The sequence below is a fragment of the Lissotriton vulgaris genome, unplaced genomic scaffold (assembly GCF_964263255.1).
Source record: "Lissotriton vulgaris unplaced genomic scaffold, aLisVul1.2 SCAFFOLD_923, whole genome shotgun sequence".
NCBI lineage: Eukaryota > Metazoa > Chordata > Amphibia > Caudata > Salamandridae > Lissotriton > Lissotriton vulgaris.
The window spans coordinates 224,745-252,018 of NW_028249880.1; the positions used below are offsets into that span (position 1 = coordinate 224,745).

Below are 27,274 nucleotides of genomic sequence, written 5' to 3' on the forward strand. Positions count from 1 at the left end.
AGGGAAAGTATTGGAGAGCAAATACATAAAAATTACTATTCCCACTCCAGGGAGTGCAATAGTAGGGGAAGTGTTGGTTAGCGGAGAGGTAAAAATTACTATTCCCACTCCAACGAGTGCAACAGTAGGGAAAGTGTTGAATAGCGGAGGGGAATATTTTACTATTCCCACTCCAAGGAATGCAACACTAGGGAAAGTGTTGGATAGCAGAGGAGAATAATTAACTATTCCCACTCCAGCAAGTGCAACAGTAGGGAAACTGTAGGATAGCGGAGGGGATAACATTACTAATCCAGCTCCAGGGAGGGCAACAGTAGGGAAAATGTTGAATAGCATAGGGGGATAAATTACTATTCCCACTCCAGCAAGTGCAACTTTAGGAAAAGTGTTGGATAGCGAAGGGAAATCATTTACTATTCCCACTCCAGCAAGTGCAACAGTAGGGAAGGTGTAGGATAGCGGAGGGGATACATTTACTATTCCCACTCCAGGGAGTGCAACAGTAGGGAAAATGTTGGATAGCGGAGGGGTAAAAATTACTAATCTCACTCCAGCGAGTGCAACAGTAGGGAAAGTGTTGGATAGTGGAGTGGATAAAATTACTATTCCCACTCCAGGGAGTGCAACAGTTGGGAAAATGTTGGAATGCGGAGGGGTAAAAATTACTATTCCCACTTCAGTAAGTGCAACAGAAGAAAAAATGTGTTGGATAGCGGAGGGATAAAAATTACTATTCCAACCTCAGCGAGTGCATCAGTAGGGAAAGTGTTGGATAGCGGAGGGGATAAAACTAAACGTTACAGCTACTGAATCTAAATCCCCAAACAAATTCAAATCAAAATAATTACCAAAAATATTGATCAATTTAATAAATAAATATTAAGGATCAACTAATGTTAAATTTATTTCAACTAAATTACTTTCCACCGTCTACCCTAATAAACACTAAAACACATACTTACATTTTTTAACACAATTTCCATTACTAATTTTACATTAGTACGTTAATAACAATTATCATCAAATCATAAATTAATTTTTGAAAAATGTCTTCCCAAAATTTACAACTATAAACTCCACAACTCAGACATCTAAATGATTCCCCAATTAATATATTTCATTTTAATTAAGGAATTAGCATTAATTATCAAAAAAATATTTAATTATAAATATTTTACCTCCCGCCATAATCCCCCATAAATGAAACCACCAATGTTGAAAAACATGACACAATTAACATAATTAATTAACAATTAATCAATAACAATTAACTAGCAAAATAAAAAAATTAATACAAAATTAGTTCACATAATTAACAATATAAAATAACATTACCTACATTTTATAAAAAAAATTAAAAATGTATTAAAATTAAATTACTTCTCACCCTACTGCCCTATCAACCCCCAACCAGCTCCTAAAAAAATGACACAATTAAATTAATTACCAATTAATTAATAATCATTAACAACCAATTATTAAATAATTAATAATACAATTACCACAATTATTAATACACAATATTCAATACATAAATATGAATTAATACAAAATATTAATTTATTCATTATAATTAAATTACTTCCCACCCAATTCCCCTATAAACCCACAACCCGCTACGGAACTAAAACACAAAATTTAATCCAAATAAAATTAAAAATTCTAAACATTATTAATACATTTATTATAATTTAATTACTTCCCACCCTATTCCCCTATAAACCCACAACCCACTACGGAACTAAAAAGCAAAATGTACTTAAAATTAAATTAATTACGTCTAAAAATGTAATACATGTATTAAAAAACAAATACAAAACTAAGACAAAAAAGTAAAACACATACTAAAATACATAACACTAACTACAAAAACTATATTCTTAACACCTATATTTTTGCAAATGATATTAATGACCGATATTTTTTAGAACAATATTACTTACCTTAGACTCTTGATATTACTGCAAGTCGAAATAAAGGACTCGGTATTCTGTCTGTTTACCCTCATTAAGACATTACTAAGGGTTTAAAATAAAAAACAATCAACATCGACCTATGTTAAAAACTGTTTTGAAAAAAACCTGAACAGGAAATGTCAAGGCACCATTCAAGACTTGCAATACTGGCAAGAGCAGAGTGTAAAATAAGACTGTCCTACAAGCACCACCTTACATCAAAAGCCTTTTTCTCCCAGATTCTATGACCATCCATATACCCAGAAATAGAGCTGTGATGCAGAGGACACAAGCTATATGGTCCATGTCCAGGACAAGACAGTGAGCTCAAAAACATGACTAGAAAGAGTGTACCAATGGGAGAAGCTAAGGGTTGCCGTATGACCAATTAGAACATTGGAATGTTGGGCGGCCCCTTCTAGGGGCCTGTAAAGGCCCGCAGAGCAACATTCCAATGTTTCTCTTGTTCACAGCTTTTGCTGTAAACAAAGGCTTCTCGGATCTTGAGGGGATTTAAACCCCCTCGGGCTCCGGGACGCCTTTTGTTTTATTTGTTTGAATATTCTGCCCTCTAGTGGCAGAATGTTCGAATAGCCTTATAGCTCTGGCTAATAAAGTCCCGCTCCCTTGTTAAAGGCCCTCGCCTCCGGCTCTGGCCTTTAACGCTGGAGCGGACCTTTAATAGCCGGTATAGCCGCTATGGTAGGCTATAAGGATATATTACCAGGCTTTATTGAGTAGGTATGATCACCATCAATGACAAGAAATAGTAGAACATTTGCAGTATTTGCCAGAAAGCTGTAGTAAAAGGGCTCTAGAAAATATGGGCTACAGAAAAGTTATCTCCGTCATGGCTATATGGTGCGCACTGAATTCTGCAGACACGGCCAGTCGCCATATCAATACAAGCAAACTGCTAGCAAAACATTCTTGGCTTGGAGTGACTTGATATAGACCAGAAGCTCAAAATCATCTACTGAACATGCCACTAGTTGATGAAGATCTCTGTGGGATGCAGGTAGATGAGATGTTGGAGAAAATAAATAAATAAGACAGTGAGGTTATGGGGATGTTACAACAGCACAGATAGTATTAGAATAGTCACCACAGCAGATGTCATTCTCCATGTACAAAGCTATCATACCAGCCCCATCAAGGATTCCAATCAAGTTCACAGACAACATTTTCCACAGACTTAAGAGAGGCCTGATTCTGATGCAGGTTGGAAAGCTTTCCGACCGAATCGGTTTAGAAATGGTTTCCGATCCACTCGGATCGGGAGAATCCAACCGACGGAGTACAATGCATCCGGATGCTTTCAGTTACGATTTGATTGGACTCCCATTGACTTCAATGGGAGCATATGTTCCTAACCGCATCATAATTGGGCCCTGGGTCGGGAAGACATGTTGCCGATCGGATTTGGAAGGAGCAAATGCCATTAGGAGGCCTTCCTAACCGCATCAGAATCAGTCCCTTTGTGCCTTCTCAATAACAAGTCAGTATTGTTCAAATTGGGATACCCAGTAATGCACAGAACCTGGGGACTATTACATTAAACGAGAAGTGGTTCTGCCACAACACGCTAACTATAATAAACTTTTTATCCCCTTCTACCATGGAATTTCATTGAATGTTATACAAATATCTGTCTAAACACGTATTTGAAAAGAGAAGGCACAAACTAATTGTACTGTTTTGAAGCATATTTAAAGTTTATATAAAATTCTCTGAGCGCATAGCGCCAGAGGTGGATTGATAGAACGCTGTGCCCGCCCCTGATTTATTTTCAACTTATCCATGAGCATTTAACAAGCTCCAGGAGGGAGCCATGTAATACCCCCTTCTCATCTGCTGGTATCCACCCAGGACCAAACTCTCAAGGCTATAAACAGATTATCATTTTCTTGTCCTGAGGAAGACCCTAGTTTGATGTTCATAAATTGCACATTAATCCAAGGATCGAAACGTTGACGCATAACTAGAAGCATTACAGTCCAACCTGACCATCATAAATAGCAGGAATTTCAATAAAATGATTTAAACAGAAGGAATAATATTCCCGGTCACCTTGAGATTAACACCATGTTTTCAAGCTGTGCCTAAATGTAGTTGTTTACATGTAGTAATCCAAGGATCGAAACGTCAACGCATAACTAGAAGCATTACAGTCCAACCTGACCATCATAAATAGAAGGAATAAAATTCCAGGTCACGCTGAGATTAACACCATGTTCTCACGCTGTGCCTAAATGAAGTTGTTTATATGTAGTAATTTTATTGTACCTATTGCATTATGGTGTGATATATGTATAGTACACCTCACTCCCCTTATGTTTCACTTTAGTAATTACACTAGATTTTCATGTGTATATGTCCTGTTCCATATTGATAAATGCTTTTTTTAATATAAAGTTTAAATATGCTTCAAAACAGTACAATTAGTTTGTTCCTTCTCTTTTCAAATACGTGTTTAGACAGATATTTGTGTAACATTCAATGAAATCCCACGGTAGAAGGGGATAAAAAAGTTTATTTTAGTTAGTGTGTTGTGGCAGAACCACTTCATGTTTAACGTTCTCAATAACAACAGCATGGTGGCCTCAGCCGAAAGGTTCCTTGGACTCTAAATAGTAACTGAGATCTGGGTCATCTGTGAATTCTTGGCCGTTATGAGGTGTGTACTACAAATAACGGGCTCTATTGCCCATCCGCTCACCAGTGCCATTCTACTCCCCCCTCATCTCCCTGAATTGTCTCTTTAACTGGTCCCATTGTTGATCGGACAATATATACATTACTCTGCAACCATGAAGGGCATCTTCTGTTTTTTAATTAGATCCAAATGATCATATATATATTACATATTTATGTTTAGAACAAGAGCATTTTATTATTTAGAATTACGGCTTGTAAATTCGTATTTACCACTCTGAAATGTTTTCAAAATATGCTTGAGTTGAGTAGAAAATAGTTAAAGGAAACGTCTGCTGAAAACTCAACTGTTAATTAACGTTACATGTTTTAAACACACCAACGCTTGTATTCCAATAGTTAAAATGGGGTTCCACTTTATTCCTACTAGCTCTTTGGCCATGGTCATCTTTTAGAGGAGCACATGAAATCACATGGTTTACTGTTGTGGAACTTTTAAACAAGAAGAATAGCAATAAGTTCTAAATGACTTGAACCTCAACTGTCCTAATGGAATGTCATGTCCCATCTGGCTGAATTCCTTGGACGTTTCTGGCTAACCTCCAGCTGCCTGTTGCGGCCTCTTCATCGCCTGGTTGAATGTTCATTGTAAAGCAAGTCATTCTGCCTGTAAATCAGAGTCACTGGATGCAGAGTGATACACAGCCATGACACTTTCTAATCCTGGCTGGCCTAGTTAGAGAGCAACTTTGATTCCAGACACTTGCTGCAGAAGGTAGATTGGGTGAACGAACCAACTGGAGTGGCTAATATGCATTTTTTGCTTTGTGTTACAGTGGCACATAATTTGTTCTGATATTCCTTGCCCCTCATCCATGGAATGCCTAGATTCTTTCACATGGCCTGGAGTTTGAGGCACCGTTGACTTCCCACTGCCCGCTATTCTCTACGAGCTAGACTTGTTCAATTACTCTTTATGAGGATTAGACCCCCTGAACAAGGTAGACAGAAGGATGTGGTTCTGGCTGTCCTGTAAAACTCTTGTTGCATTCCAGCTGACAAGCACCAACATAAAACATGATGCCCCAGAAATAACAATATTTGTCAGTGTATGTACATGTAATGTATGTATCACTTCTTTCCTTCACATAGTTTACCACCACCTCCAATCCGGTTCTGCTGCCCCTTGGGGCTTCACTGCTATCACAAATGAATAATAATACATTTTGCCTCTCCTGTGTGTATCCTTCACCCTGCTCCTGTGGAAATCAACATTCTAGATGTAGGAGAGCTACCCGTGCTCACCACAAACAAAAGACTATTGCTGTTTACAGGGCTTTAAGAGGGCCGGGTCTCTTTGGATCTCAGACCCAGTGGTAATAAAAATACAACATTGAAACGGGTCCCTATCGGGCCCTATATTCAAGTCTTTAACTTTACTGGATACGGAACTGCCCGCTATTGTTGCGGCGCTCCCGCCACTGGCATTAAGACGCGACCGCCACACTGGCGGGCGCATCTCGCATTTGTCACATTGTGGCGGGCGGTGCTGCAAGAAATGCATGTTGTGTATTTGAATGGACAACGTGACAGAAACCGCGCGGTGCCTGCCACCTTGTGCATTCGTACCCCCCGAGTGCACCCCCACCACCCTGGGGGCCCACAACGGGCCTCCAATGTAAAAACTGCACGCCTTTCCATGGCGGAGTCTCCGCCATGGAAAGACACTTCCCCCCATCATCCTGATATGGATGGAGTTGCCTACAAGGCACCGCCACCATATTGCTGGGTTTTCCCGCCTGGTAGGCAATCGGGTGGATTGCCTACTGGCGGAAAACCAGCGGACTGTCTTCCTGTCCGCCGGGGTCCCCCCGCCATCGTAATGTGGCGGGGGAAAAGGTAGGCGGGTGGTGACTTTTGGCGGGAGGATTGCCACTGGCGGTGGCGATCCGCCCGCTATAATAATATGCCCCTTGGTTCCTGTTTACATTTCACATGTTTAGCACTCTTAAGGAATGCAAGATTAAGTAAACTATGTCCAGGATTTTGTAGTTCTCAGTTTTTTCAAGTAGCATATCACTTTGGTATAGTGTATACTTTAAACCGAGTTGCCTCCAGGTGTTTATAACGGGCTTCAATTGAGAGCTCTTGAGTTAAGACGATGTAGATCAATGGGTCAAAAAAGTGTTTAGAATACATGGTCCTTCAATCTTTGACCAAGATCTGGAAATTCCTTTAAATGACCAAGAGCATCACAATGGGTTTACTGGTGGAGACAGACAGACAGACACACACACACATGTACACAAACACACAGACATACACACACAGCAAAACGATTGATTCCCCTGAGTAATGAGGGGGCTACATGGCCAGGACTAGCTGCATACACACCCTTTCCACGTCCTGAGACCCTACCCATTGCTGATGTTGTAGGGATACTAAATTATACAGTCTCCATATACATCAAACTCGTGCATTTTGTGCTATGAACTATAAACTCTAGACCAGCTCTAGCAGGACTCACAGTACAGGGGCAGGTTGTCGTGCAACAAATCAGTCCGCAAGCGATAAACGAAGCATGATGAAATTGCCTTCTGGATTGCTCTCCTAATTACGAGTCTGGGGGTGGGAGGGGTGTTGCAGTGGTGGCAGTTCAGCCATCACTGCACCAGCGTTATGGCCGACCTCTTAGGATTTTGGTGGTCGGACAGCCAATGCACCGCTGCAACTGCCAGGGAACCAGGTTCTCTGAGGGCAGCAATGTACTTGGTTGTGCCCTGAGGCCCCGCCAAGTATATTACGACTTTCCTCACTGCCAGCTGAGTCATGGAGGTTCCTCCCTACGGGCCCCCTCTTGACCCTGTGGATGGGGGTGCATGCAGGGGGCACATATTGCTCAATGTGAAGAAGCCCTGTTTAGAGTATGTATTATATCCAAAAAAATAAAATTCTGAATGAAACTATCCAGGAGACTAACTGTCTGGGATTTGAAACCATGAAAGATTCTAAGAAACCTTCCATACCAAAGGCTACTTTTTGCATTATTCACTAATTGGCAATCACAAATTAACACCTCTGGCGCCAACATAAATTGTTATCATTCAAAATAGAAGCTATAATCCTCCCAGTTCCCTCCTGTAGGTTTCACCCTATTGCCTTATAATTCCAACAGATGTATGCATTGTTTCCTTCCCAACACCCCAGTCCTAATGCCAATCACCCTGGCCATATGTCCGCTCTTCGCCTTTGGAGCCTACAGGCCCAACCACTACGGTACAAACTACAGTCAGGGGTGGTTCATGGTGCCCCCCTTCTTCACAGTTCAGAGGAAGACCCCGCCGTAAGGGATTAAGCAACCTACATTTCTTCGGGGGTCGAAACGTCGACTTTGTAACTGTCACATGCCAGTTTGATCAACAGCGATTTCTCACTGTGTTAGTGTACTTTCAATCATGGCTATACATTTTTCATCCTTTTATTTGTGAGGCTTAAGGATAAGCCGTTCTTCAATGTAAATAAATGTGTGATGAGTATAATGTCAGTATCTTTCTTTTACACTTTTTCAACCCTCACTTGATGCACAATACCTCTCCCTCCTAGTTTCTCCGCCCCCCATGTGGGTACTTGTTTTTGTCATATTCTTTGATTTACTCATATGCATTTGCTATGTTCAATGTGATTAAATAACATTGGACTTATCATTTACAAAGTATGAGTGTATTATGCTTACTGTGTGTTTTGCAAAGAATTGTTCCACTGGGACCAATTCTATACTGTACTAACTGTAATGAATCGAGAACTAATCAGAAAAGGAAGCTGCAGAAATAATTCAACAGATAGATAAAGAAAACCTGCAAGCAGTTTATAAAATTATCCACAATGGCATGCACACACTTTGGAAAAGAGTGTACTCCTTAAATACCATCATGTCTTCAGCCTTAGATCTTATCGAAGGTGATTTATGACTTTTACAGCATGGCCGAGCTCAGTTTAGGGCTATAACACCATTAGATTGGGCATTACAATCTCTTAAATCAGGTTTTGTGCCCTGGCGATTTCTATATGAAACAGCTATTTTGAGTCTTACAATTTGAACTTGGCACAAAAAACAATGGCTAAAAAAGAATCTACATACACATTGTGAAGTATCAAACAAATAGAAGAAACACCATTTTAAGTTAGTGAAAATTCTCCTGTTACACGGCTGTTACAAGGAGTTATTTCCTGCATATTACAACTTTTCATTTTCATGATTATCAAAAGGACACATTATTAGGCTGGTATGAACGAATGCACAATTCACATCTATTTAAATTGTGGAAATTTCCAATTTCTTACATGTGCCTAAATGAAGAGGAAGATAACTGTGTATTTATCAGTGTTTTCAGATGCAAAAATCACTAATGCATTGCATGAAATGTGTAATGCTTTGATGACTGGGTGAAATTGTGTAATATCCGTTACTTCCATTTCAGCCATCCCATGCACCATGAACTTCTGAATAAAGATTCTTATTCAATATTAACCAACATCAGTTGCTGCAGGTTGAAACCTGCAGCAACTGACGTGATTAAGATTTATAAAACAATACAGTGTTGTCGAAAAACTTGCATTCACTGCCTCAACAGCCTTGTATTGCTAAGCAAGACTTGCATTTTGATGAACTTAGCAAACAAGTTGCAGTGTTATTACAAAAAGAGGTCCCTTTGATTTCTAGCTAAACTTTGACTAAAGCTGTGTTTGGACTGATACCATCATTTTTCACTCTTTATTCTTCAGGCGTTTTTGGAGGATTTCCTACCATCCTTCTGCTCATCAGCTGTGGTATTGCAATCTTCCTCCTGATTCCCCAAAGAAATCATCAACATGGAGTACACATATCTAGCTGAGCTAAAGGGTCAAGCTACAATGGTAGGATAGGGACTCCCCTTCCTATATACTCCCCACACATAGAGGGGGTTTGTTCCCAGCCCTGATGAAAGTCCTGGACCTTTATGGCCATCTATATGGACTGAAACATGTTGGCACTAGGGTCATAGGACCATTAAAATCCAAAGAAGACCCACTTTTAAATATTTTTTAATGACCCAACCAGACCCACGAATAAAGGGAAACCAGGGGTCTGATTGAGGTATTTTATCTTATAACTCCCCATCCTTCATCTCTCAAAGAGCTACCCAACACTGTGGTTGAGCCCAACCTCGACTTTTAGGAGTCGGGGTGACCCAATGATGAAGCATGACACCACTAGGGTGTGTGAGGGTAACTAAAAAGAACTAGTTTCCCCCCCATACAAATGGACATGACTAAAAAGTCCAACATACCACTAGTGATCAGTCTTTCAGCCCCCACTACCACACACAAGGCTTAAATTCCATGTGTGTTATACGACCTAGATACCATTCTCAGGCTTAGTAATTTTTTGGAGTATTTTTGTTGTGATAAAATAATTGTAAGGAGGATATACTCCATTTTCCCTCTTAAACCCCCCGGTCCTCTGGATACTATATCAGAGACTCTTTGTGTTATACTACTGCAAGATGCTCATCACCAGCGCCACTCTTTGAATAACTTTCCGAAGGTTGGATCAAGTCACTGCTGTCAATTGAGCTTCCAAGTGAGGAACCTTCAGCATCGCCAGGTGCTTTAGAGCAACAACCACTTCCTGGTCCATCCGTTTCACGAGCCAATGACAGAATGCATGCCTTGACAGTCCTTCTCCATGACCACACATAAGCTGGTGTGTGTGAACCTGATGTTACTGAAATATCCTCAGATGATGATTAAAGAGTAACTCATAATTTGTCAAGAAACATGCACAGAGTTTCTAAACACTACAAAGACTTTGTCCGGAGGAAGACAAATTTCAACAAACTTTTTTCTTTTTTAAGCCACATTGTTTTTTCCAATTTGGCATATTCAGTATCATGTTTGGCCTGTTTAATCACCAAAATACATTTCTCTTAATAGACATCATGATTTAATATGCTTTTATAATAACGTCTTTTATACAATGTAAACTTTAATTATCTCTTCTTATCGCTTGAAACCTCCAAGGCTTGAGGAAAGTATTCATGGCAGGTTACTGCATTATTTTATGCTTTCATATTTTGTGTAATGCTTTTACATATATTAATGTTATTGTAATGTTATGAAATAGTCTTAGATATAGAGTTTTATATGTGTTTCTGAGAGCACTGATTCATTTTTGCAAAATCAAATCCGTAGACTTATATCTGCGTCACTACATCATATTTAGATGTATAAGCCGGGGATGAAATAAAGCCAGTAAGTCCAGACTCCCTTTTGAGCAGGCTGAGACTCCATCTTCTGCCTGATCATCAGCTTGTCTACCTTTAACATAGATGCCACCTGTCCTCATCTTTCTAAGAAACTGTGAAGGTGTCAAGTCATCCAGACAGTGACATCAATAAGACACCGATTACGACATCAGTCTAGGTCAAGCTTCTTGTTATCTAGATTTGAATGTCAGCAAACAATAATAACATAAACAATGTAGTCTGAGTTGATGTATGTTCACCATATTTGTTTATACTAATGCATTTAAGACTGGCATATTGACGGACACAGGTTATGGCAGAAATCCCTCAAAAAATCCCCATATCAGATAAGATCTGGGATCAACAATGTAAAAGGTTTGTCAAGAGGCCACATAGGTAGAGAGGTCCTTCGCCCCAGATTAACGGACAAGATACTGCTAAGAAGATCCTGACAGAGACAATAAGACTGCTGTACTGCCGCAAGATCCTGTCTTACGCCGAGAGCTGCTACCCAGCCAAGTCCAAGAGGAAAGGAGCTGAGCCCAGCTGATGTTTGTTCTCCCTTTGAGTGAAGCACATGAAGGCTCAATGGGGAAGAGACGTACTCATTGCTGTAGAGAGATTTGAGGGAAGCTCTGAATTATCCCTGAAACGTTGCCATACAAGTGAGCCGCAGGTGAGGCAGCTCAAAATACTTCTCATAACACAGTGCATACGCACTATGGTGGGATATTGTGGGTAGAACGACTGTGCACAGGGACAGAGCTGCGAATGAGGGGGCAGTTAGACGCCTGATATAAGGGTATGGTGCTGGGGTATGGTCTGGTGCATGTCATAGAGAAAATGGCATAGAAGAGTAGTGGATGCTCTTAGAAATGAGAGACAGTATTGGATCCATAGAATTGGTAGCTTGGACTGATTTGAACACTAGATGAATTGGGAAACAATGTTGGGAAAACACAAGCAAAATATATACTGAGGTGTCTATTTGAAAAAAAAAATACTGCAAAGTTATAATATGCTTGCATAAAGTTTATTTATTCGAATGTTTTTATTAATTCAATGATACCTATATGTCAGCACTGTGTGCTACAACATGTGAAATTCACAGACCATTGGATGCCAAGGGACAGGATGACAGCCTGACACATGCCCTGCCCACACACCTGAACACAGCACTTTGCTCTGCTAGTAAGCAGAAAGGTTGGAGGGATTTAGGTACATTTATAAAGATCAGCAGAGAATATTATGCAGGCTTCGAGAATCCAGTTAATAAAATGTTAGCTAGCTTTTCTTTCTTCACATTTCTATTACGTTCCTTTACTAATGCATTACTTGTTACCATATTCGCTTGTTATTTTCAATTACCGAGGTTATCGTTGAATAACAATTTGTAACTACAAAATATCTGTATTCCTTGACTACTCAGAGCCCAAAATGGGGGCCCATAAAGAAATATCCACAAGATCCACAAGAGTTTCTGGAAGGCCTGAGTGGTGTCAATGCTGACCCCTTCCACATGACTTGGCCCACCAAGGGTCTCTGAGACTCCCAGCACATTCCTCCTTCTCCAATGCCCACAAATTCCTACAAAGATTGAAGGGCCAAGAGGACCTACAGGAAAAGAGGTGGAAGAGGCGAAAATCCCTTTGGCTTATAACACAAAGATAAACTCTGATTGAGGTCATGGACAATGCGCTCCTAAGCTCAATACGTATGTCTTCAGATGTCTGCACTGGGCAAAAGCAAAAAAATAACATAAGATATTGTAATATGTACCACAAGTGGCTTTGCATGAATCGATTCGAATGCCTCTTTCAGATCCCGTCAAAGTATATAATATAAAAACATGTGACTGAGCAGTTCATTTTCCAAATTGCATGTAGGAATCAAAGTTGGTTATTCATCTGTACAACTGGAATCCATAGAAACACACCTACCTAGTGCAGGTACCCGATTCCGGTCAAGGTGCCTACATGTCACAGCAGGCAACTGCTACATCCATGCATAGGGTTACGATATTTCCGAATAGCTCAAAAGGTTTAGTTATTTTTCCTCACAAATTCTTGTAAAAAGGTTGGTGGTATTCCACACACATTCAAACATACCCTACCCTCCTTCCATCTGGTTTATTCAGGTGTAGGTTTAGATGTTCTGGGAAGTGTGGGGGGGAAAATGACAGATGGCTGCGAATTTGCACAAAGTATGACTTTGTGTGTGTTCTCCTCACTTGCCTAGACCACTCTCCTAACAATATTCTGAGCACTCTCTAGTTATTGCAACTGAGAATGCATCTGCATATTTAGCATAACTTCAATACCTGTAAGCAAACTGAAGGAGTGCCTGTCCTCACTTTTACAATCAGGATTGGACTTTGCATGCAGCGACTTCCACCTAACCTATATTCATGTGCATGTCTCACTTAGGTGGTGAAAATGTTTTAAGAGTTGAACATTCTTTTTTGTGCATGGGACACCCCTTGATATTACTGTGGCCATCGCTTCTTTTAAATGAAGCAACTATACCACAAACTCTGCCAAGCTGCAGAGTAACTTTAAATGTCTCGGGAAATGACATGCACATTTCATGTCAGCTAACCAACATCACTCGCTGACACAGCACAGGTTATACGCGGATTTTGTGCCTACACGTAAAATGCCGCAGACAAACTTAACTTGCGTTTTAATGAACTCAGTCTCCAACGTGAACCTGTGTCAAATTCAGCACACAGATGGCACTCTCGACAGACTCATAAATCCCGCTTGATGTTTTCTAAGAGGCAGTTCCAAGAGCAAATGTGGCATAGGTTATGGTGGCAGAGATTACTTTCAACCCAACACTAAAGGTTTGGTACCCTGCTTCTGTTAAGTCCTGCACAGATGCCTGGTTCACTCTTTGAACGGGGTCACAGGCTTACAAGATACAACGGAAACAGATGCAGCTGTGTAAGAACGCAGCTACTAGACCCCTCAGCAGTGGGAGCTAACACAGCCCCAAACTAACTCGCCTTACCAATGGCATGCAGGCACCAGTGTCTACCAGAACATTTCCTGCAAGCTGTGGGATTTGGCAACGTCTACACTAGGACGAGTAGCGTGTAGGATTCCATCATTTTGAGGTATGCTACAGATACAACCTGAGTCTGTGACTCAAAGGGTTATGAAATCGACCTACAGCAACACTTTATGTCTGGCAAAGAACAGAGAGCCAGAGCAGTGCAAATGCCTAAAACTCATTCACAAAATAACAGAATGGAATAAGCTCATCATTGTGATCTGAAGCCACTGGAATGGACTACTTCGGCCTGGGGGGTGAATGAATCTCTAGTCACATTTTGCCAGCAGCCCAACCCAGCTTGAAGGAACTGAGATTGATAATTTCTTCTAAATCTGTGTTGGCATGTTAGACCACTCCCACACATAGGCGCTCGAAGTAGTGGTGCTGCAGCTACCCCAAAATAACCATTCTCTGGAGTCTGGGCCAGACTGGGAACACAAAGCAGCCTTGGAAAAGATGTTGTCAGACCAGCCCCCGTACGGTGCATAGTGAGTGCAGTGAGCGAGCCTGACCACTACAGGAGGGTTTTTTTTGGGGGGGGGGGGGGGGGGGAGGCGTTGGGGGGGTGGTTGAGGAGGGGTCCACTAAAGAAAATATGGGCAAAAATGTTGCATTCTACAACACATTTTCCATTATATATTTAATTGTATTAGCTTTTAAAGCCTACTGAATGATGACCTTACAGAGCACCTGAATACGAAAAACTTTTCCGGGGCCCTTCAATGATTCCCTCGCTATCACCCTACACCAGTGCCCCTCATCACTCTATAGACCCTCTCTCATATATTTAATTTAATAGCGCCTTTCATACCAGTCTACGGTGTCGGAGCACTTTACATCACACACAAATAAAGAGACAATGAATTATGTGTGTAAATCAGTGTATAGAAAATGTTACATAAGGCAAAGGGGACTCAAGGTGTAGGATTCATGTTATCCATACTGGTAGGCATTTTTTAAGAGTGCTTGGTCTTGGAGAAGCTAAATTCAGGATTCAAAAAGTAACACAGTGGTTAGGGTTGGCTTTTCCTAAAGAAATGTATTTCTAACCAAACAACCCCTTTTTAGCATGATTAGGTTAATGAAAGACTCAGAAAAAAACATCCCGTACCATGTAGATTGCCATGTAGCTCTCTGATGACACTTTTCATAGCTCACTGTACTAGACTATGATTGTAATTTATGAACTGAACAGTAACAAAAGTGTCTCTATGACAAAGGCAGTAACCCACTAAGCTATGCACATAAAATACTGTTCTGTGATCTCCATGGTACACCTCCTTTGCAGACGGCAGATTAACACTATGCGGTACCATAGATGAGTAAAAACTGCCACTAGACAACACTTCAATTTCTCTCCAGAAGGTAAAATCCTTTCTCCAGCCACCAGCGGAAATGCCCCATGCCTTATATGGCAAGTTCGGCCATGGCTGGAGTTCCGAAGGTCAATCAGCAATAAACATGCATTTTTAAAGTTTGTTTATATCTGATCAAATTTGTTGTGCTTCATGGAGAGAGGCCAAATACCAGGCAATATCTTCTGGTAAATAGTTGTTTATTCTTTCAAAAAGGAGATTGGTGTTTCTTTTCAATGACTGCAAAGTGACAGACGATTTTGTGAAGTAAACTATGTAGCAATCTTGCAGGGGTACAGTGAGTGTGAAGAAAAGAGTGTAGGATGTCATTTTATTATATACATAATAAAAGGTAAATGAACAATACAAACGTATTAGAATATATCAGTAGTTCGCAAAGCACAAAGTGAAAATATTTTGTAATTCTGAAAAGTGCGGTAACAAAGATCTTAATAGGATTAAAATAAATCATGATATACTTCCACACATTATCGTTTGTGTGCTTTTTTATCAGTAAAACTGTATATCGGAGCAATTTCAGTGGTCATTTCCAATGGAAAACCTGCTGTCTGTCAATGGAACTGCGCTACCATACCATGCTTTAGTAATATATTTGTGACCGTGTGCTCCACAAAGCACCACCAGCTGCATACTACATACACCCTAACCACTCTCCTTATGAATACTTTTGCTACACTTGTTCTTTGTGTGAAACGCAGATTTTTTTTACAAACCTATGACTTCAGTGATGTAACATTCATTGCTGCATCCCCACTGTGAAAATTGTTCCAGCACCACTGCTCTCACAAATCTGCCAAGTCTACTTGATGCAGGATATGGGTGTTGTAAAAATTCAACTGAACATATTAAACATCTAATTCTTTTTCAAACTCTATCATGCGGGCAACCGTCTAATGATGACTTATGTTCTTTGGGGAATTATTTAAGCAAACCTGTTTAAATTTACCAATAGTACTTGGAAAGCACCACAGAGAAGCAGGGCATCATTCAGTTAAATCTGTTTGCCAGCTTGAGAGGGAGGTTTAGGTTTAGGTTCTGCCTTTTGGGACTGAGCAGGCGGCAGGGCAATACTTCTCCCCATAGTCGCAGTCACCTCTAGAGACTCCGATGGACATGTAGAGACACCCATTATTTCTTAAATAGGGCTCTATTTTCAGGTCCAGCACTTTGTTTTAATAGAAGATGTAGGAGCTAGCTCAGTACATGGTGCTCACTTATGTAAGTGTAGCACCCTGCACTAATCCAGGTGACCATTTTGGTGATTTTAGTGGTCTTAGACAACCTTAGAAAGCTCTCTAAGTGGTAGCTGTGGAAAGCAGCCTTCAGGCTTAGTCCAGAAGGAGTGTAAAGCAGCTTGTTTTACCAGAATGTAATCTTATTGCTATATAGTAATAAAACAGAACCACACAAAGTATTTATAAAAATAGGTATTTATTATAAGACACTCACTAATATGTACAGATATCTCCTACCCGGAGATGTACACAATACTTTGCAAGGAAAACAGGTAAGTAGCACGGTATACACAGTGGTCACCGGGGACGGGGGGACCAAACCATATACTAAAATAATTGGGATGCGAGCCACGACCCAAGTCAAGACTATACCCAGAAGACGTAGAAGGGCTGGGGATCCAAGGAATCACCCAAGGTAAGTAACCAGGAACCACACGAAGGCCGTGTGAAGAGTGGGAACGTGACTGCATGCTCAATTTAAGTCAATAAGTAAGTCGCTGTTGCAATTTTAAAGACGAAGGACCCTTCCTAGTGGGCCCTGAAGAAATCCAGTGAAAGACAGAAGGTTGGAGAGCCACCCCACCCCACCCATGGATACCCTAGGAACCAGGATACCTACACCAGTGAAGCCGGGTGAATAGGTGCAAAGTGGCGTCAGAAACTGCCGTCAGACTCAATGGAGGACTTCAGGAAGATGCAGCTGGCGAAGAAGGTGAAAGTATCTGGTGGAACCCAAAGGTGGAATTTAAGTTGAGACGTACCTGCAAGCAAAAGGGACAGAGCCATTGCCACTCAGGGGTGACCCGGAGGCACGGAAGATGAATGCCCACCGATGTCCGGGCTGCAGGAGAGTTGACGGCGACCTTCAAGTTACAGCTGTGTGACACTGTGAAAGACCAGAACCCGAACATCCCACATCAGCTGTCGAGAGTTGGGGGTTGGTGTCTGTCGGGAACACCAACAAGCCTTGGCAACTGCTACCATCAAGGCCAGCGAAAAAGGTGCAATGTTGGGACCAGCAAGATCCAAGGGACTCGCCACAAACAGGGTAGTCAGAGTAGGCCCCAAGCAATTAGGTGAGCCCACTGAAGCGAAAGATGACCCTCGAGAGCATCCACAGGCCGGAGGCACTGGAGTTGCAGGAGGACCTTGAGCAGCTCACCAAAGATGCAGGCCCGCAGTGCAAGCAATGCGGTGAGGATGAAGATCTTGGTCGCAGGATATGCTTGAGGGTAGGGCTACTTGTAGCCTAAAGATCTTGGAGGAAGGAAGCCAACAAGCCTTTGCAATGGCAAGTCAACGTGGTGCACAGTGGTTTGGTTCCTGCGGTTCCAACGAGGGATACTGACCTCAAACTTTGCAAGAAGACAGTGCAGGCTTCAAGGGATTTGTAGAATCACCACCTGTGTTGCTGAGCCTTTCGGAGTCCATGGGAGTCCAGGAGCAGCAGACCGCTCAGCTTGGTTGCGGTGCCTGCAAGGGAAGTGACTCCTTCATTTCAAGGGAGATTCCTTCCGATGTCTTGGATGCCCACAGGCCTTGGAGGGTTCCTGTAAGGAGCACAGGCGTAGACGTTCCCAGAGGCGGGGCTCAACAGGGGGAAGGATACTCCCATGTCCTTTGTCCAGTTTCATGCCAGAGCGGGAGCCAATGGCTCCCTGAACTGGTTTGAACTGTAGTATGCAAGGAGGGCACCATGTGTGTCCTTCCAGCAGTCTCAGTGGCGCTGGCAAGTGCCCCCACCCTGCCCCAAAACACTATACCCTGTCTGGGAGGTAGTTGCACATCCCTGGACAGGATATCAATTGTTCTGCCTTCCCCTGCTCGAGCTTGTCTCGGCAGCAGGAGGGCAGAAACATGTCTCTGGTCGGCAGCAGCCCTAGCTTGATGTCTGGCTCTGGGGACTGGTACCGGGAGCACTGAGGGCCTCCAGGAGGAGCTTTACACTGCATGGAATCATACCTCCTGGTGTGGGGGTATGATTCCAACATGTTTGATACCACACATGACAGGGTTTGTTACAGTCAGTCTAGAGATGGTCATCGCGTAATGATGCTTGTCCCCTCTATATGTTAGATGGCTGATACACCGGGTGAATGGACTCTGTAGGTTGTATGGGGTGTCCTGCTCATGCAGGGGCACCCTCACACTTAGAACAGAGCACCCTGCCTTCAGGATTGAAAGGCCTAACTCAGGGGTGACTTATAGGTTTTAAGAGCAGTGACCTCAGATTTAGGGAAAACTATATCTGTCATAAGTGGTGCTAGAACCAGCTTACACAGTCTGCAATGGCAGGCCTGTACTCATAGTTTAGGTGGTCTCCCATTGGTGGCATTATACATGCTTCAGCCCATGGGGGATCCCTGGTGTACCTATGATCTGGGTAATTCAGTACCATTTACTATTGACTTATAAGGGTACACGAGTAGCCAATCTGGGATATACCTAGGAACTCACCATAACCAATTTAGGGGAGAAAGCACAGAGACTGGGGTCCTGATCAGTAGGATCCCATTCAGACTATTCAGAAACAGCATAGCACCAGGCAAAAAGTGGGGCTAAACATTAACGCAAGTCCTACTTTCCTACAGAAGGCTTCTAGTCGTACTTGTAAATGTACAGGGTCGAATTCCTAAATCTTTTTCTCAACAGTTTATCTCAGTTCAGGTTCAGGTATGAAATAACACCTCAATATCAGGCCCTAATTACCATGCTCCAGGCCAAGATATGATTTTCTCCCAAGATTTGCTTACTCATGACTTCTGTGAGTCTTATGCTTGGAAACTACTCGCAGACAACGTTTTGAAAGTTAGGTTGAGACATGTCGTAAAAAAGCCAACTGGAAGAAAAGACAGGGTCTAATGTACAGGTATGAGAGAGAACGCCACAGTAAATCACCCATTAAACACTTTCAACACAAAGATATACTACTCACAGATCAGACCAGCTGGAGCTTATTCTTTTGAAAGAGTTCTCTATCAAAAAAGCAAGCGAAGATTTGGCAATATCAATCAGCATTCCTATATGACAGTGCTGTCGTGCTCCACATGAAGCTCAACATTTACAGTAGAAGTACCGCAATAGCTTTGGGTTTTAGCTTCCATGACCAAGAGCCATTTCAGGCAGTTCTGGTCTGTCTGGATTTTGAAAAGAGACAGGAGCACTTCGAAGCCTAAAGAATTGTGGAGCATTCTCCCAACCACTGCCCAGCTTTGTTCCCTGGCCACGAGTGGATGCTCATGGCGTGTCTCATTCGGCAGAGACAGATGTCAACTCTTTTGTCTGACACATTAGCAAGCACTCTGGAGGGCTGACTAAAGCCAGAAGCATTTAAATACAGATTCTTCTTCTGGGCTGTCTTTAACATGACAAACACCTCCTGACACTCTGTAGTGCATTCAAATGATCTTTAATAACCGTCTCTTTTTACTGGTCCACAAAAACCCTCTGGGTGGAAATGCTAATCCTTCCAGCTGATACTGAACATTGCTATGTTGTCCACATAGAAGACAAATTATTTATCCATACAAAGGCAGAAACTTTTTAACCGGCCACTGGAGTATGGCCCGGGAATCTGTAGACCACATAGTACCCAGAACTCGAAAAGACCATTCTGGAATGGACAAAGGCATGGTCTCCTTGGATACTAACAATATATTTTTGCCAACTAGTGAGGTCAGATGTGCTGAGGAACTGTATGGCACCCAGCCCATCCACAACTCCACTCCACTCCGACTGGCACTGCACTGAGGACCTAGTAATTCAAGAGCAATGTAGGTCAGTGTTTATACATGAATAGTTCAAGCTGGATTGTTGCCACTTTAGCAGGGTCAAGACTGATTTGCATGTGGCTGGGTCTAATCTAAGGTGGCACGGTAGGTGAACAAACAATAGGTTGAAAATGGAATGCTACCCCTAGCGATTGCCAGTGATTAGACGTATTTGAAGCATCTTTCCATCACCTTTTGTGTATTTGATGGGTGTGCACCCTGAATAGCAAATCCAGAATATTGAGGCATGCAAATATAAGTATAGATTTAAATCTATACTTCTGATATATCCACTTACCTTTCGATATTTCGTCCCTCAATATTCTGATTACAATTTTCTTATATGTTGATATTCTTGGGTTTGATATTCAGTAGTACAGATGTTCATGTGAAATCGAATAAGGTCATGCACTGAAAAAGGTTTTAGCTTCAGGGGACTCCAAAAACTATAATATAACAAGCATTTGCAATGCAATAGGTCTCGCATTCATGCAAGTTTGAGCTATTTACATTGTATATTATAATGCCTTTTATTTATGTTTTAGGTTTTAAAACATGAATAAAAAGCATTGTCATTTACAATACTAATAGCTTAAACTGTCGCAATTGTGAGGCCTATTGCATGGCAATAAAGGGCCTTCTCGACCGCTTGTTAGATTGGACATATCAGAGAAGGAGACCGGCTTGCAATGTCTTCAAAGTAGTGATACATAGTGCAGTGAAGAAGATGTGCAACTATTCTTACCTCCTATTCAACAGAGTGCATTTAAAGGGAACTGCCATTAACATTTTTAAAAGGTTTGTAACTCTTTATGCCACGTGGAAGCTTTTTGTTATTGAATTTAGGCCTTGGATGCCCTGTGTATTAAGGAGGCTTGATTTGCCAGTTGGAGCTGTCTTTTACACCCCACATTCTCATAAATAAAGCTAGTTGTAAAAAATATGAACTCTATCTATTTTATTCAGGTAAAAAATGCATTTAATCAGTGTAAGGTGTATGAGAAACCACATACTTTAAATAGACATAACCAATGTCACTAGGTTGAGAAGGAGTTGTTCTCATATTTTGCACAAAAATAGTTCCTCTAACCTCGCAACTCCTCATGATACCAGCACGCATATGAGCAGTGTCACATCACAGGGATACGATCAGAGTAGCTCTCTATGCTCATGCTTAGACTAGAAGAGCTAAAACTGGCTACTCTGACCACCACACATGCAGTCTACAGCCTATATCAAATCGGACAAGACAAGCAGGTAGCTAATTCCAGCCTAGACCAAACTGGCTAATGCACCTATCTTACAAGTTCCAACTTGTGTGAAAAAACAGTCAATGTAAGAACAGCGCTACCAAACCACACTAGTTACAGCAATGCTCATTACAAATGTCCACAAAATATTGTTGAATTGTGTAGTGGATAACACGTTCACATCACATCAATAACACTAACATTCATGCTGGTGAAAATAGTACAATGCATATAAAATTACAACTCTTCCTATTGCCAAAAGAGACTGTATAAAGTTTCCTCAAAACATTGAGAGCTTTATTTTCTTTCTTCCTAACTACGTAACCACTGTACAAATGTAAATCAACTGGGCCATGAAAGTGTCCTCGTTCTGCAAATAAATTATGTCTATAAGTGTAGGTTTAAAAAGGATGCAAAAGTTCTGGCTGAAGGTCACAGGCACAAAGGCACTTGCCAGCTATGGGAATGTACAGGCATAAATAACATCTGAAATCGTGTGGCCTCTACTTCGACACTCTTATTCTGTCCACATGGTAAATAAATACTTGAGTCTCATATAAATAGTAGCTGCTCCATGTCAACACCGACACGTTGCTGCTTACAGTAGAGCAAGAACCGAAACAGTATTGAAAATGCAGCCTTATCACTGACTGACCTACCTTCATCCCCTCCTTTGATCGAATGTTTCATCACAAGACCTAGCACTAGGACAAGCTAAACAGCTGTGATGACTAAAGACCAGTGTGCATCTGCACACGGCTATTCTTTGCGTCCCTGCTTCAGTGCTACTTCCAACGTTTGACACCAACGGGTACCTCTGCTTAAGTTTTAAGAAAGGTAATGGACTGTGTCTGCACAACAGTTTTGAAGTTGCAGACTGACATGCTATTCAGGTGCTACGTACTCTGAGTAGAAGCTATATTATTAGTCAAAAATATTGTGTTCTTGACCTTAACATGTCTCCAGCTCGGGACAGCAATCGGTTTAAAGCCGCCACTCAGCCTCGAAAACGGGAAGCGCTGGGAGGGAGTTATAGTATGCTCGGTTACTTCGTAAAAAGGTTTGTTGCCACAACCTGACAGCAGTTACTCCGTTTCTGGAATATTTGAGAGAAAGCGCAAATCCCACTAAGCATGATCTGGGAGAGGACGGGTCATGTGCCCCGGGGCTAACAGAGAAAGCCCCAGTATGTATGTGGCTGGGAGTGAATCACACGCCATGTAAAGCAAGTGATAACGCGGCGCTGCCTCTTACCGTCACGAAGAGCTCCACTTGGCACTGCTCTGCGACATGTTGGCCAATGTGAGGGGAACTGGCGTATGGAGGGAGGGGCCATCTAGATTGCCCTCTTCTACCCATCCTGCCCATCAGGGGTGCCCCTGAACATCAGTGTACGCTGCCAGCAGCTAGGAATCTGAGCTGGAAGCACTAACACCCAGGAAAGAGCAGAGGCAGGCCGGGGCACTGCTTGCAGGAGTGAGACACTCTGTCTGAGGCCAGCTCGCCCCTCCCACGGAGACTGAGCGCGGTGGAGCGAAGAACACTCCAGACTCCACGAGTGAATACAGAGAAAGGGTCCCGAGTGCTGTGTACTGTCCAGAGAGAAGTACTGCGGGCCCAAGTGCGTCCTGGTCCTGTCCAGGTGTGAGAGGAGGCACCAGGCAACAACGAAGTAGTCCCTACATTGAAAGATAATGCCCTGCAGCGTAAGGTAACTGTTGTTGGTCGATGCTGCTTCCTCCTAAAACGGAAGAAAACGGAAGTGACGCATCAGCCAACCAGCCAATAATGAGGAAGATAAAAAAAGCAATGCCAGATGTAAGCCAATGGCAAGGGATAAAACAAATAAAACGCAATAGGTGGAGTTTCCCCCTAATTCTAATTACTTTATGCCTCGTAGATGCAGCGCATGCGCTGCCCTATACGAGACCTAAAAACGAATCAGAGTGTAGCATCCCCACACTCCAGAAATCCAAAGAATGTCTCTCCTTTTACCATGCATAAGCTCTTGCATGAAAAAGAATTGCAGGAAATAATATTTTTTTTACAAAGCAAACATATTTTGCAGTCTCCAAGCAACCAAATCAGCGCGACTGAGACCCAACACAACCCAGAGAGTAGCTTTTCTGGTTGAATTTGTTATGAAAACTGAAGCCTTCAATGTGTCTGGTTTAATGCCTTCAGCTCTGCTGTCCCCACACTAATGAGAACCAAGGCTAACACTGCAGCAACTTCCCTACTGGCACCCTATGTTACATAAAAGTTCATGTAAAAAAGATGCCAATTGTACATAAGTGCTCCTGGTCACCGTTCACGAGGATCAACATCTGCCAGACGCCGATGCATTCCTCACGGTGTAGGGAATCGATTGTTCTTCTGTGATCCGTGTGTGCACAATAACCAGGAATGGTCTCAGAATGGACCGATGTATGTCAGTCAGTCAAGAATCTTTATTCGATTTAGTTAAAAATCATACAAAGAGATAAAAACATTAATATACAAATAAAAAGCTATTTACAATATCATACAAATCAGTGCGTATAATAAGATTCTTTCTCCAGGCAATGTATAAAAAGGGCTGATGTATGCTCAGAATACATCGGTGAAAATTAAGACAAAAACATATATGAAAACCTGCACACTTGTTTTTTGCCAGATTCAGGTAAACGTGTTATGTAAGAATTCCACCATGTATGCTGGTCTGTCTTATAATCACAACAAAGTATTAGTGTATTGCACAATTTTAGCTAAAATAAGAAAAGAAAATCGACATATTTCCGTTTATATTTGCTCTATTAAAACAGGACATATACCAGACAAAAAACATGCATCAAAGGACAATGGGTAAAGAAGATAACCATCGAAAGAGCCTAATAGTAGAATGCTGTAAATTCTTCTGGCAGAGAGCGTTTAGATAGGCTGGCAGTGACGGGATAAGATGTCACCCACTTAGTCATCTTTCTCTGAAATGAGGCGTGGGGAATGCATGCATCATGTCAGTAAACGAGAGCACTGGGCAGCCAGCTTTCGTATACATTTTCTGACTCAATAAGTATTGCACTTGTAGCTCGTTTCATCGAACGGTCCACACGGTGGCGGTAACACCTCGCATAATTGAATCGGATGATTTGGGTTCACAAAAAATTACTCAACTTTAACTCTGCTTTCCTACCTTGTTGCATAAAATGCGTTTTCTACTGTCTGACTTCCATCACCCCACACGTGTACCCCAAGACACTGCCTTATAATCCTGACATGCAATCAATGCTTATATACGCGACGTGAGACAATAATAAAATACACAACGCAAAATATCAAATTTGAAACGTGACATAACACAACAATATAAACAACGCGATTTGAGAACAAAATTATTTACCAGCTGTCGCATGTAGTCTTGAATTGTGTTCGGATACACAAGCACGCTGACTGCAACCAAAGTATTCAGAGCGAAGTCGAAGATCTGGTAACAGAAGAACGGGATGATCCAGGCAGCGTGTTGCTACAAAGAAGACAAGAGGTATTAAAGGATGACTGTAGGTAGGCATGAAAGGGACGCCTAACCCAACAGCGTGTGTAAGGGGACCTGCCCTGTCTAGGCTCCTCATCGAGGCAGCAAGGAGACAACCCACCTGTACCGCTGGATGTATCACGCTGTAGGCTGTGGGGGTGTGCAGCAAAGACTCTACAGCTTCGGAATTTGTCAAGCTACGAGGCTTTCGCTGTGCAGTCAGGGGTCTAGTTACAATGTGCATTTTGTAGTACTACAAACCATTTGTTGTTGTTGCAGTTTCATACAACACAAACTCGGCCCGAAGGTATCAGAGCGCTTTACATGAGCACCAGTTGCATTACAGACGGACACATTTATTTTAGGCATTGGGAGATTAAGTGATCTGACCAGAATCACAGGGTGCTTGAGCCTCCGCCAGCCCCCACCCCAGCTTGAAAGACAGCCGCTCTAGCCGTTAAGTCACACCCTGCTATTCCCTAACCTACATGTGGAGCGTCTGCCTCTCTCATCTTTTTCTGTTCGGACACCTCTGCCCTGACCGCTGTCTTTGCACAGGGAAGTATACGTTTTAGTAGTAAATATGGGAAGGACAGGTAGGAGTGGATGGAAAATTGGGAATACTTACCACTGCAATAGGAGGGATTTAGGGAGATGTAAGGAGGGGTTAAGAAAAAGGTTTAGGGAGGCACTTGTATCTACCCACAAACGAGTATGCCCACTGCTTCTCACAAACTGACATTCTAAAGTTACTAAAGCCTAAAAGGATAGAAAACGGAAGTTCATTGCTCCACGTCAGGGAGGTAAGTCCAAATGATAAGTATAACCCAAAGAAGTATAGTTCCTCAAAAGTGCAAGAGTAAATTACACATGTAAGTTACTCACAAGTTTAAATTACCTTTGTGAATAGCCCCCTTTGTTTTTAGAATATAGCTATAAATCAATTTCCAAAGCAGAAAAGTTATCTTCAAGGGAGATAATACCAATTTGAGAATTACTTGAGCTTATTTTTAGTACATTTCGACATTTAGCACAGATGAAGCTTTCGTTGGTGTAGGTGTACACAATGCAATGGATAGTTTTCGTGGTATAATAGCTGCTTCAGGATCCTAATACGGAAATATGCGATGACCATTTAAGTATATAATATTGTTTAAATGAGTTTGACTACAATGGTTTTAAATATTTTCACCCTCCACTACTGCAATGTAATAGGTATCTGCAATCGATTGATCCAAAAAGCATATGCAAAGTTATGTGTTAAAATATTACTTTCTTACTATTTTAACAAATCCTAAATCCACATAAGGACTGTCCATATCTAATACACGTTGCCACAAAAAAAACACCACATAAACAACAAACAAATGAATAACGTATAGTAAAACAACTGTTTGTGTTAGAAGAATTGATTATTAATTCAAATTATCAGAAAACATAAAAACATATTGTAATGAGCTTTACTCTATTACCTTATAAGCTCCATATGTCGCCATAGCACAGATCAAAATCATCAGAAGAGAAATTGCAGTAGCAATGCACACATCTAGAAGAAAAAGTTGAAGTAAACCATTAAGTTATCATGTGACATCAGAAAGAAATATTCACAATAATAGTTAATCGGTTGTCTTATGTTCCATTTATGTGTGTACCATGCCAAGTGATAGTTGAGGCAATACAGAATCCACTTTGGTATCACTATAGACATTTTCCTGGCCAAGAGGAGAGGGCCCTAGAAAGTCAAAGTACCCGGGAGTAAAACTGGCTCCTGAGCTACTCATCTGCTGTCTAGCAATGGGGCACGCAACTCTTTGTTAGTAAGCACAAGAGACATATAACTAAAACAATACAACAGACCACATTTCTCAGAGGCTACTGGGACGGAAAACCAAAGCATGTGAGCTCAATTGACCAATCAATGTCAAACACATGGTATTCAGGCTTTACTGTTTTCAGTTTCTATTCGTTGTGAATTCTGCTTTCAAAACTTGTAAAAAGCAGTGGTTATTGCTATTTACATGTCTTGTGCTGTGATAATCCACAGGGACAGTGTTGTCTGTGATTTTAAAGAAACCTGCTTTTAATTCCTTCCTTCATTCATTACTATTGTCCATTCTTCACTTTTCCTTTCCTTCCCTTCCCTTTCATCTACCCTTTTCTTGCTCTTTTATGTAATTCTTC

At 41.7% G+C, this 27,274-nt stretch overlaps 1 protein-coding gene across 1 annotated transcript in view; it reads right to left on the reverse strand.

Moving 5' to 3' along the window:
* LAPTM4B (lysosomal protein transmembrane 4 beta) overlaps positions 1 to 27,274 on the reverse strand; it is a gene marked incomplete at its 3' end in the record, with an annotated part of 365,454 nt that overhangs the window by 178,920 nt on the left and 159,260 nt on the right. The window contains exons 3-4 of the mRNA XM_086950434.1: positions 26,566 to 26,639; positions 24,962 to 25,084 (exon numbers count right to left, since the gene is read on the reverse strand). Coding sequence (XP_086806560.1) covers positions 24,962 to 25,084; positions 26,566 to 26,639 — 197 coding nt within the window. The remainder of the gene's footprint in view (positions 1 to 24,961; positions 25,085 to 26,565; positions 26,640 to 27,274) is intronic.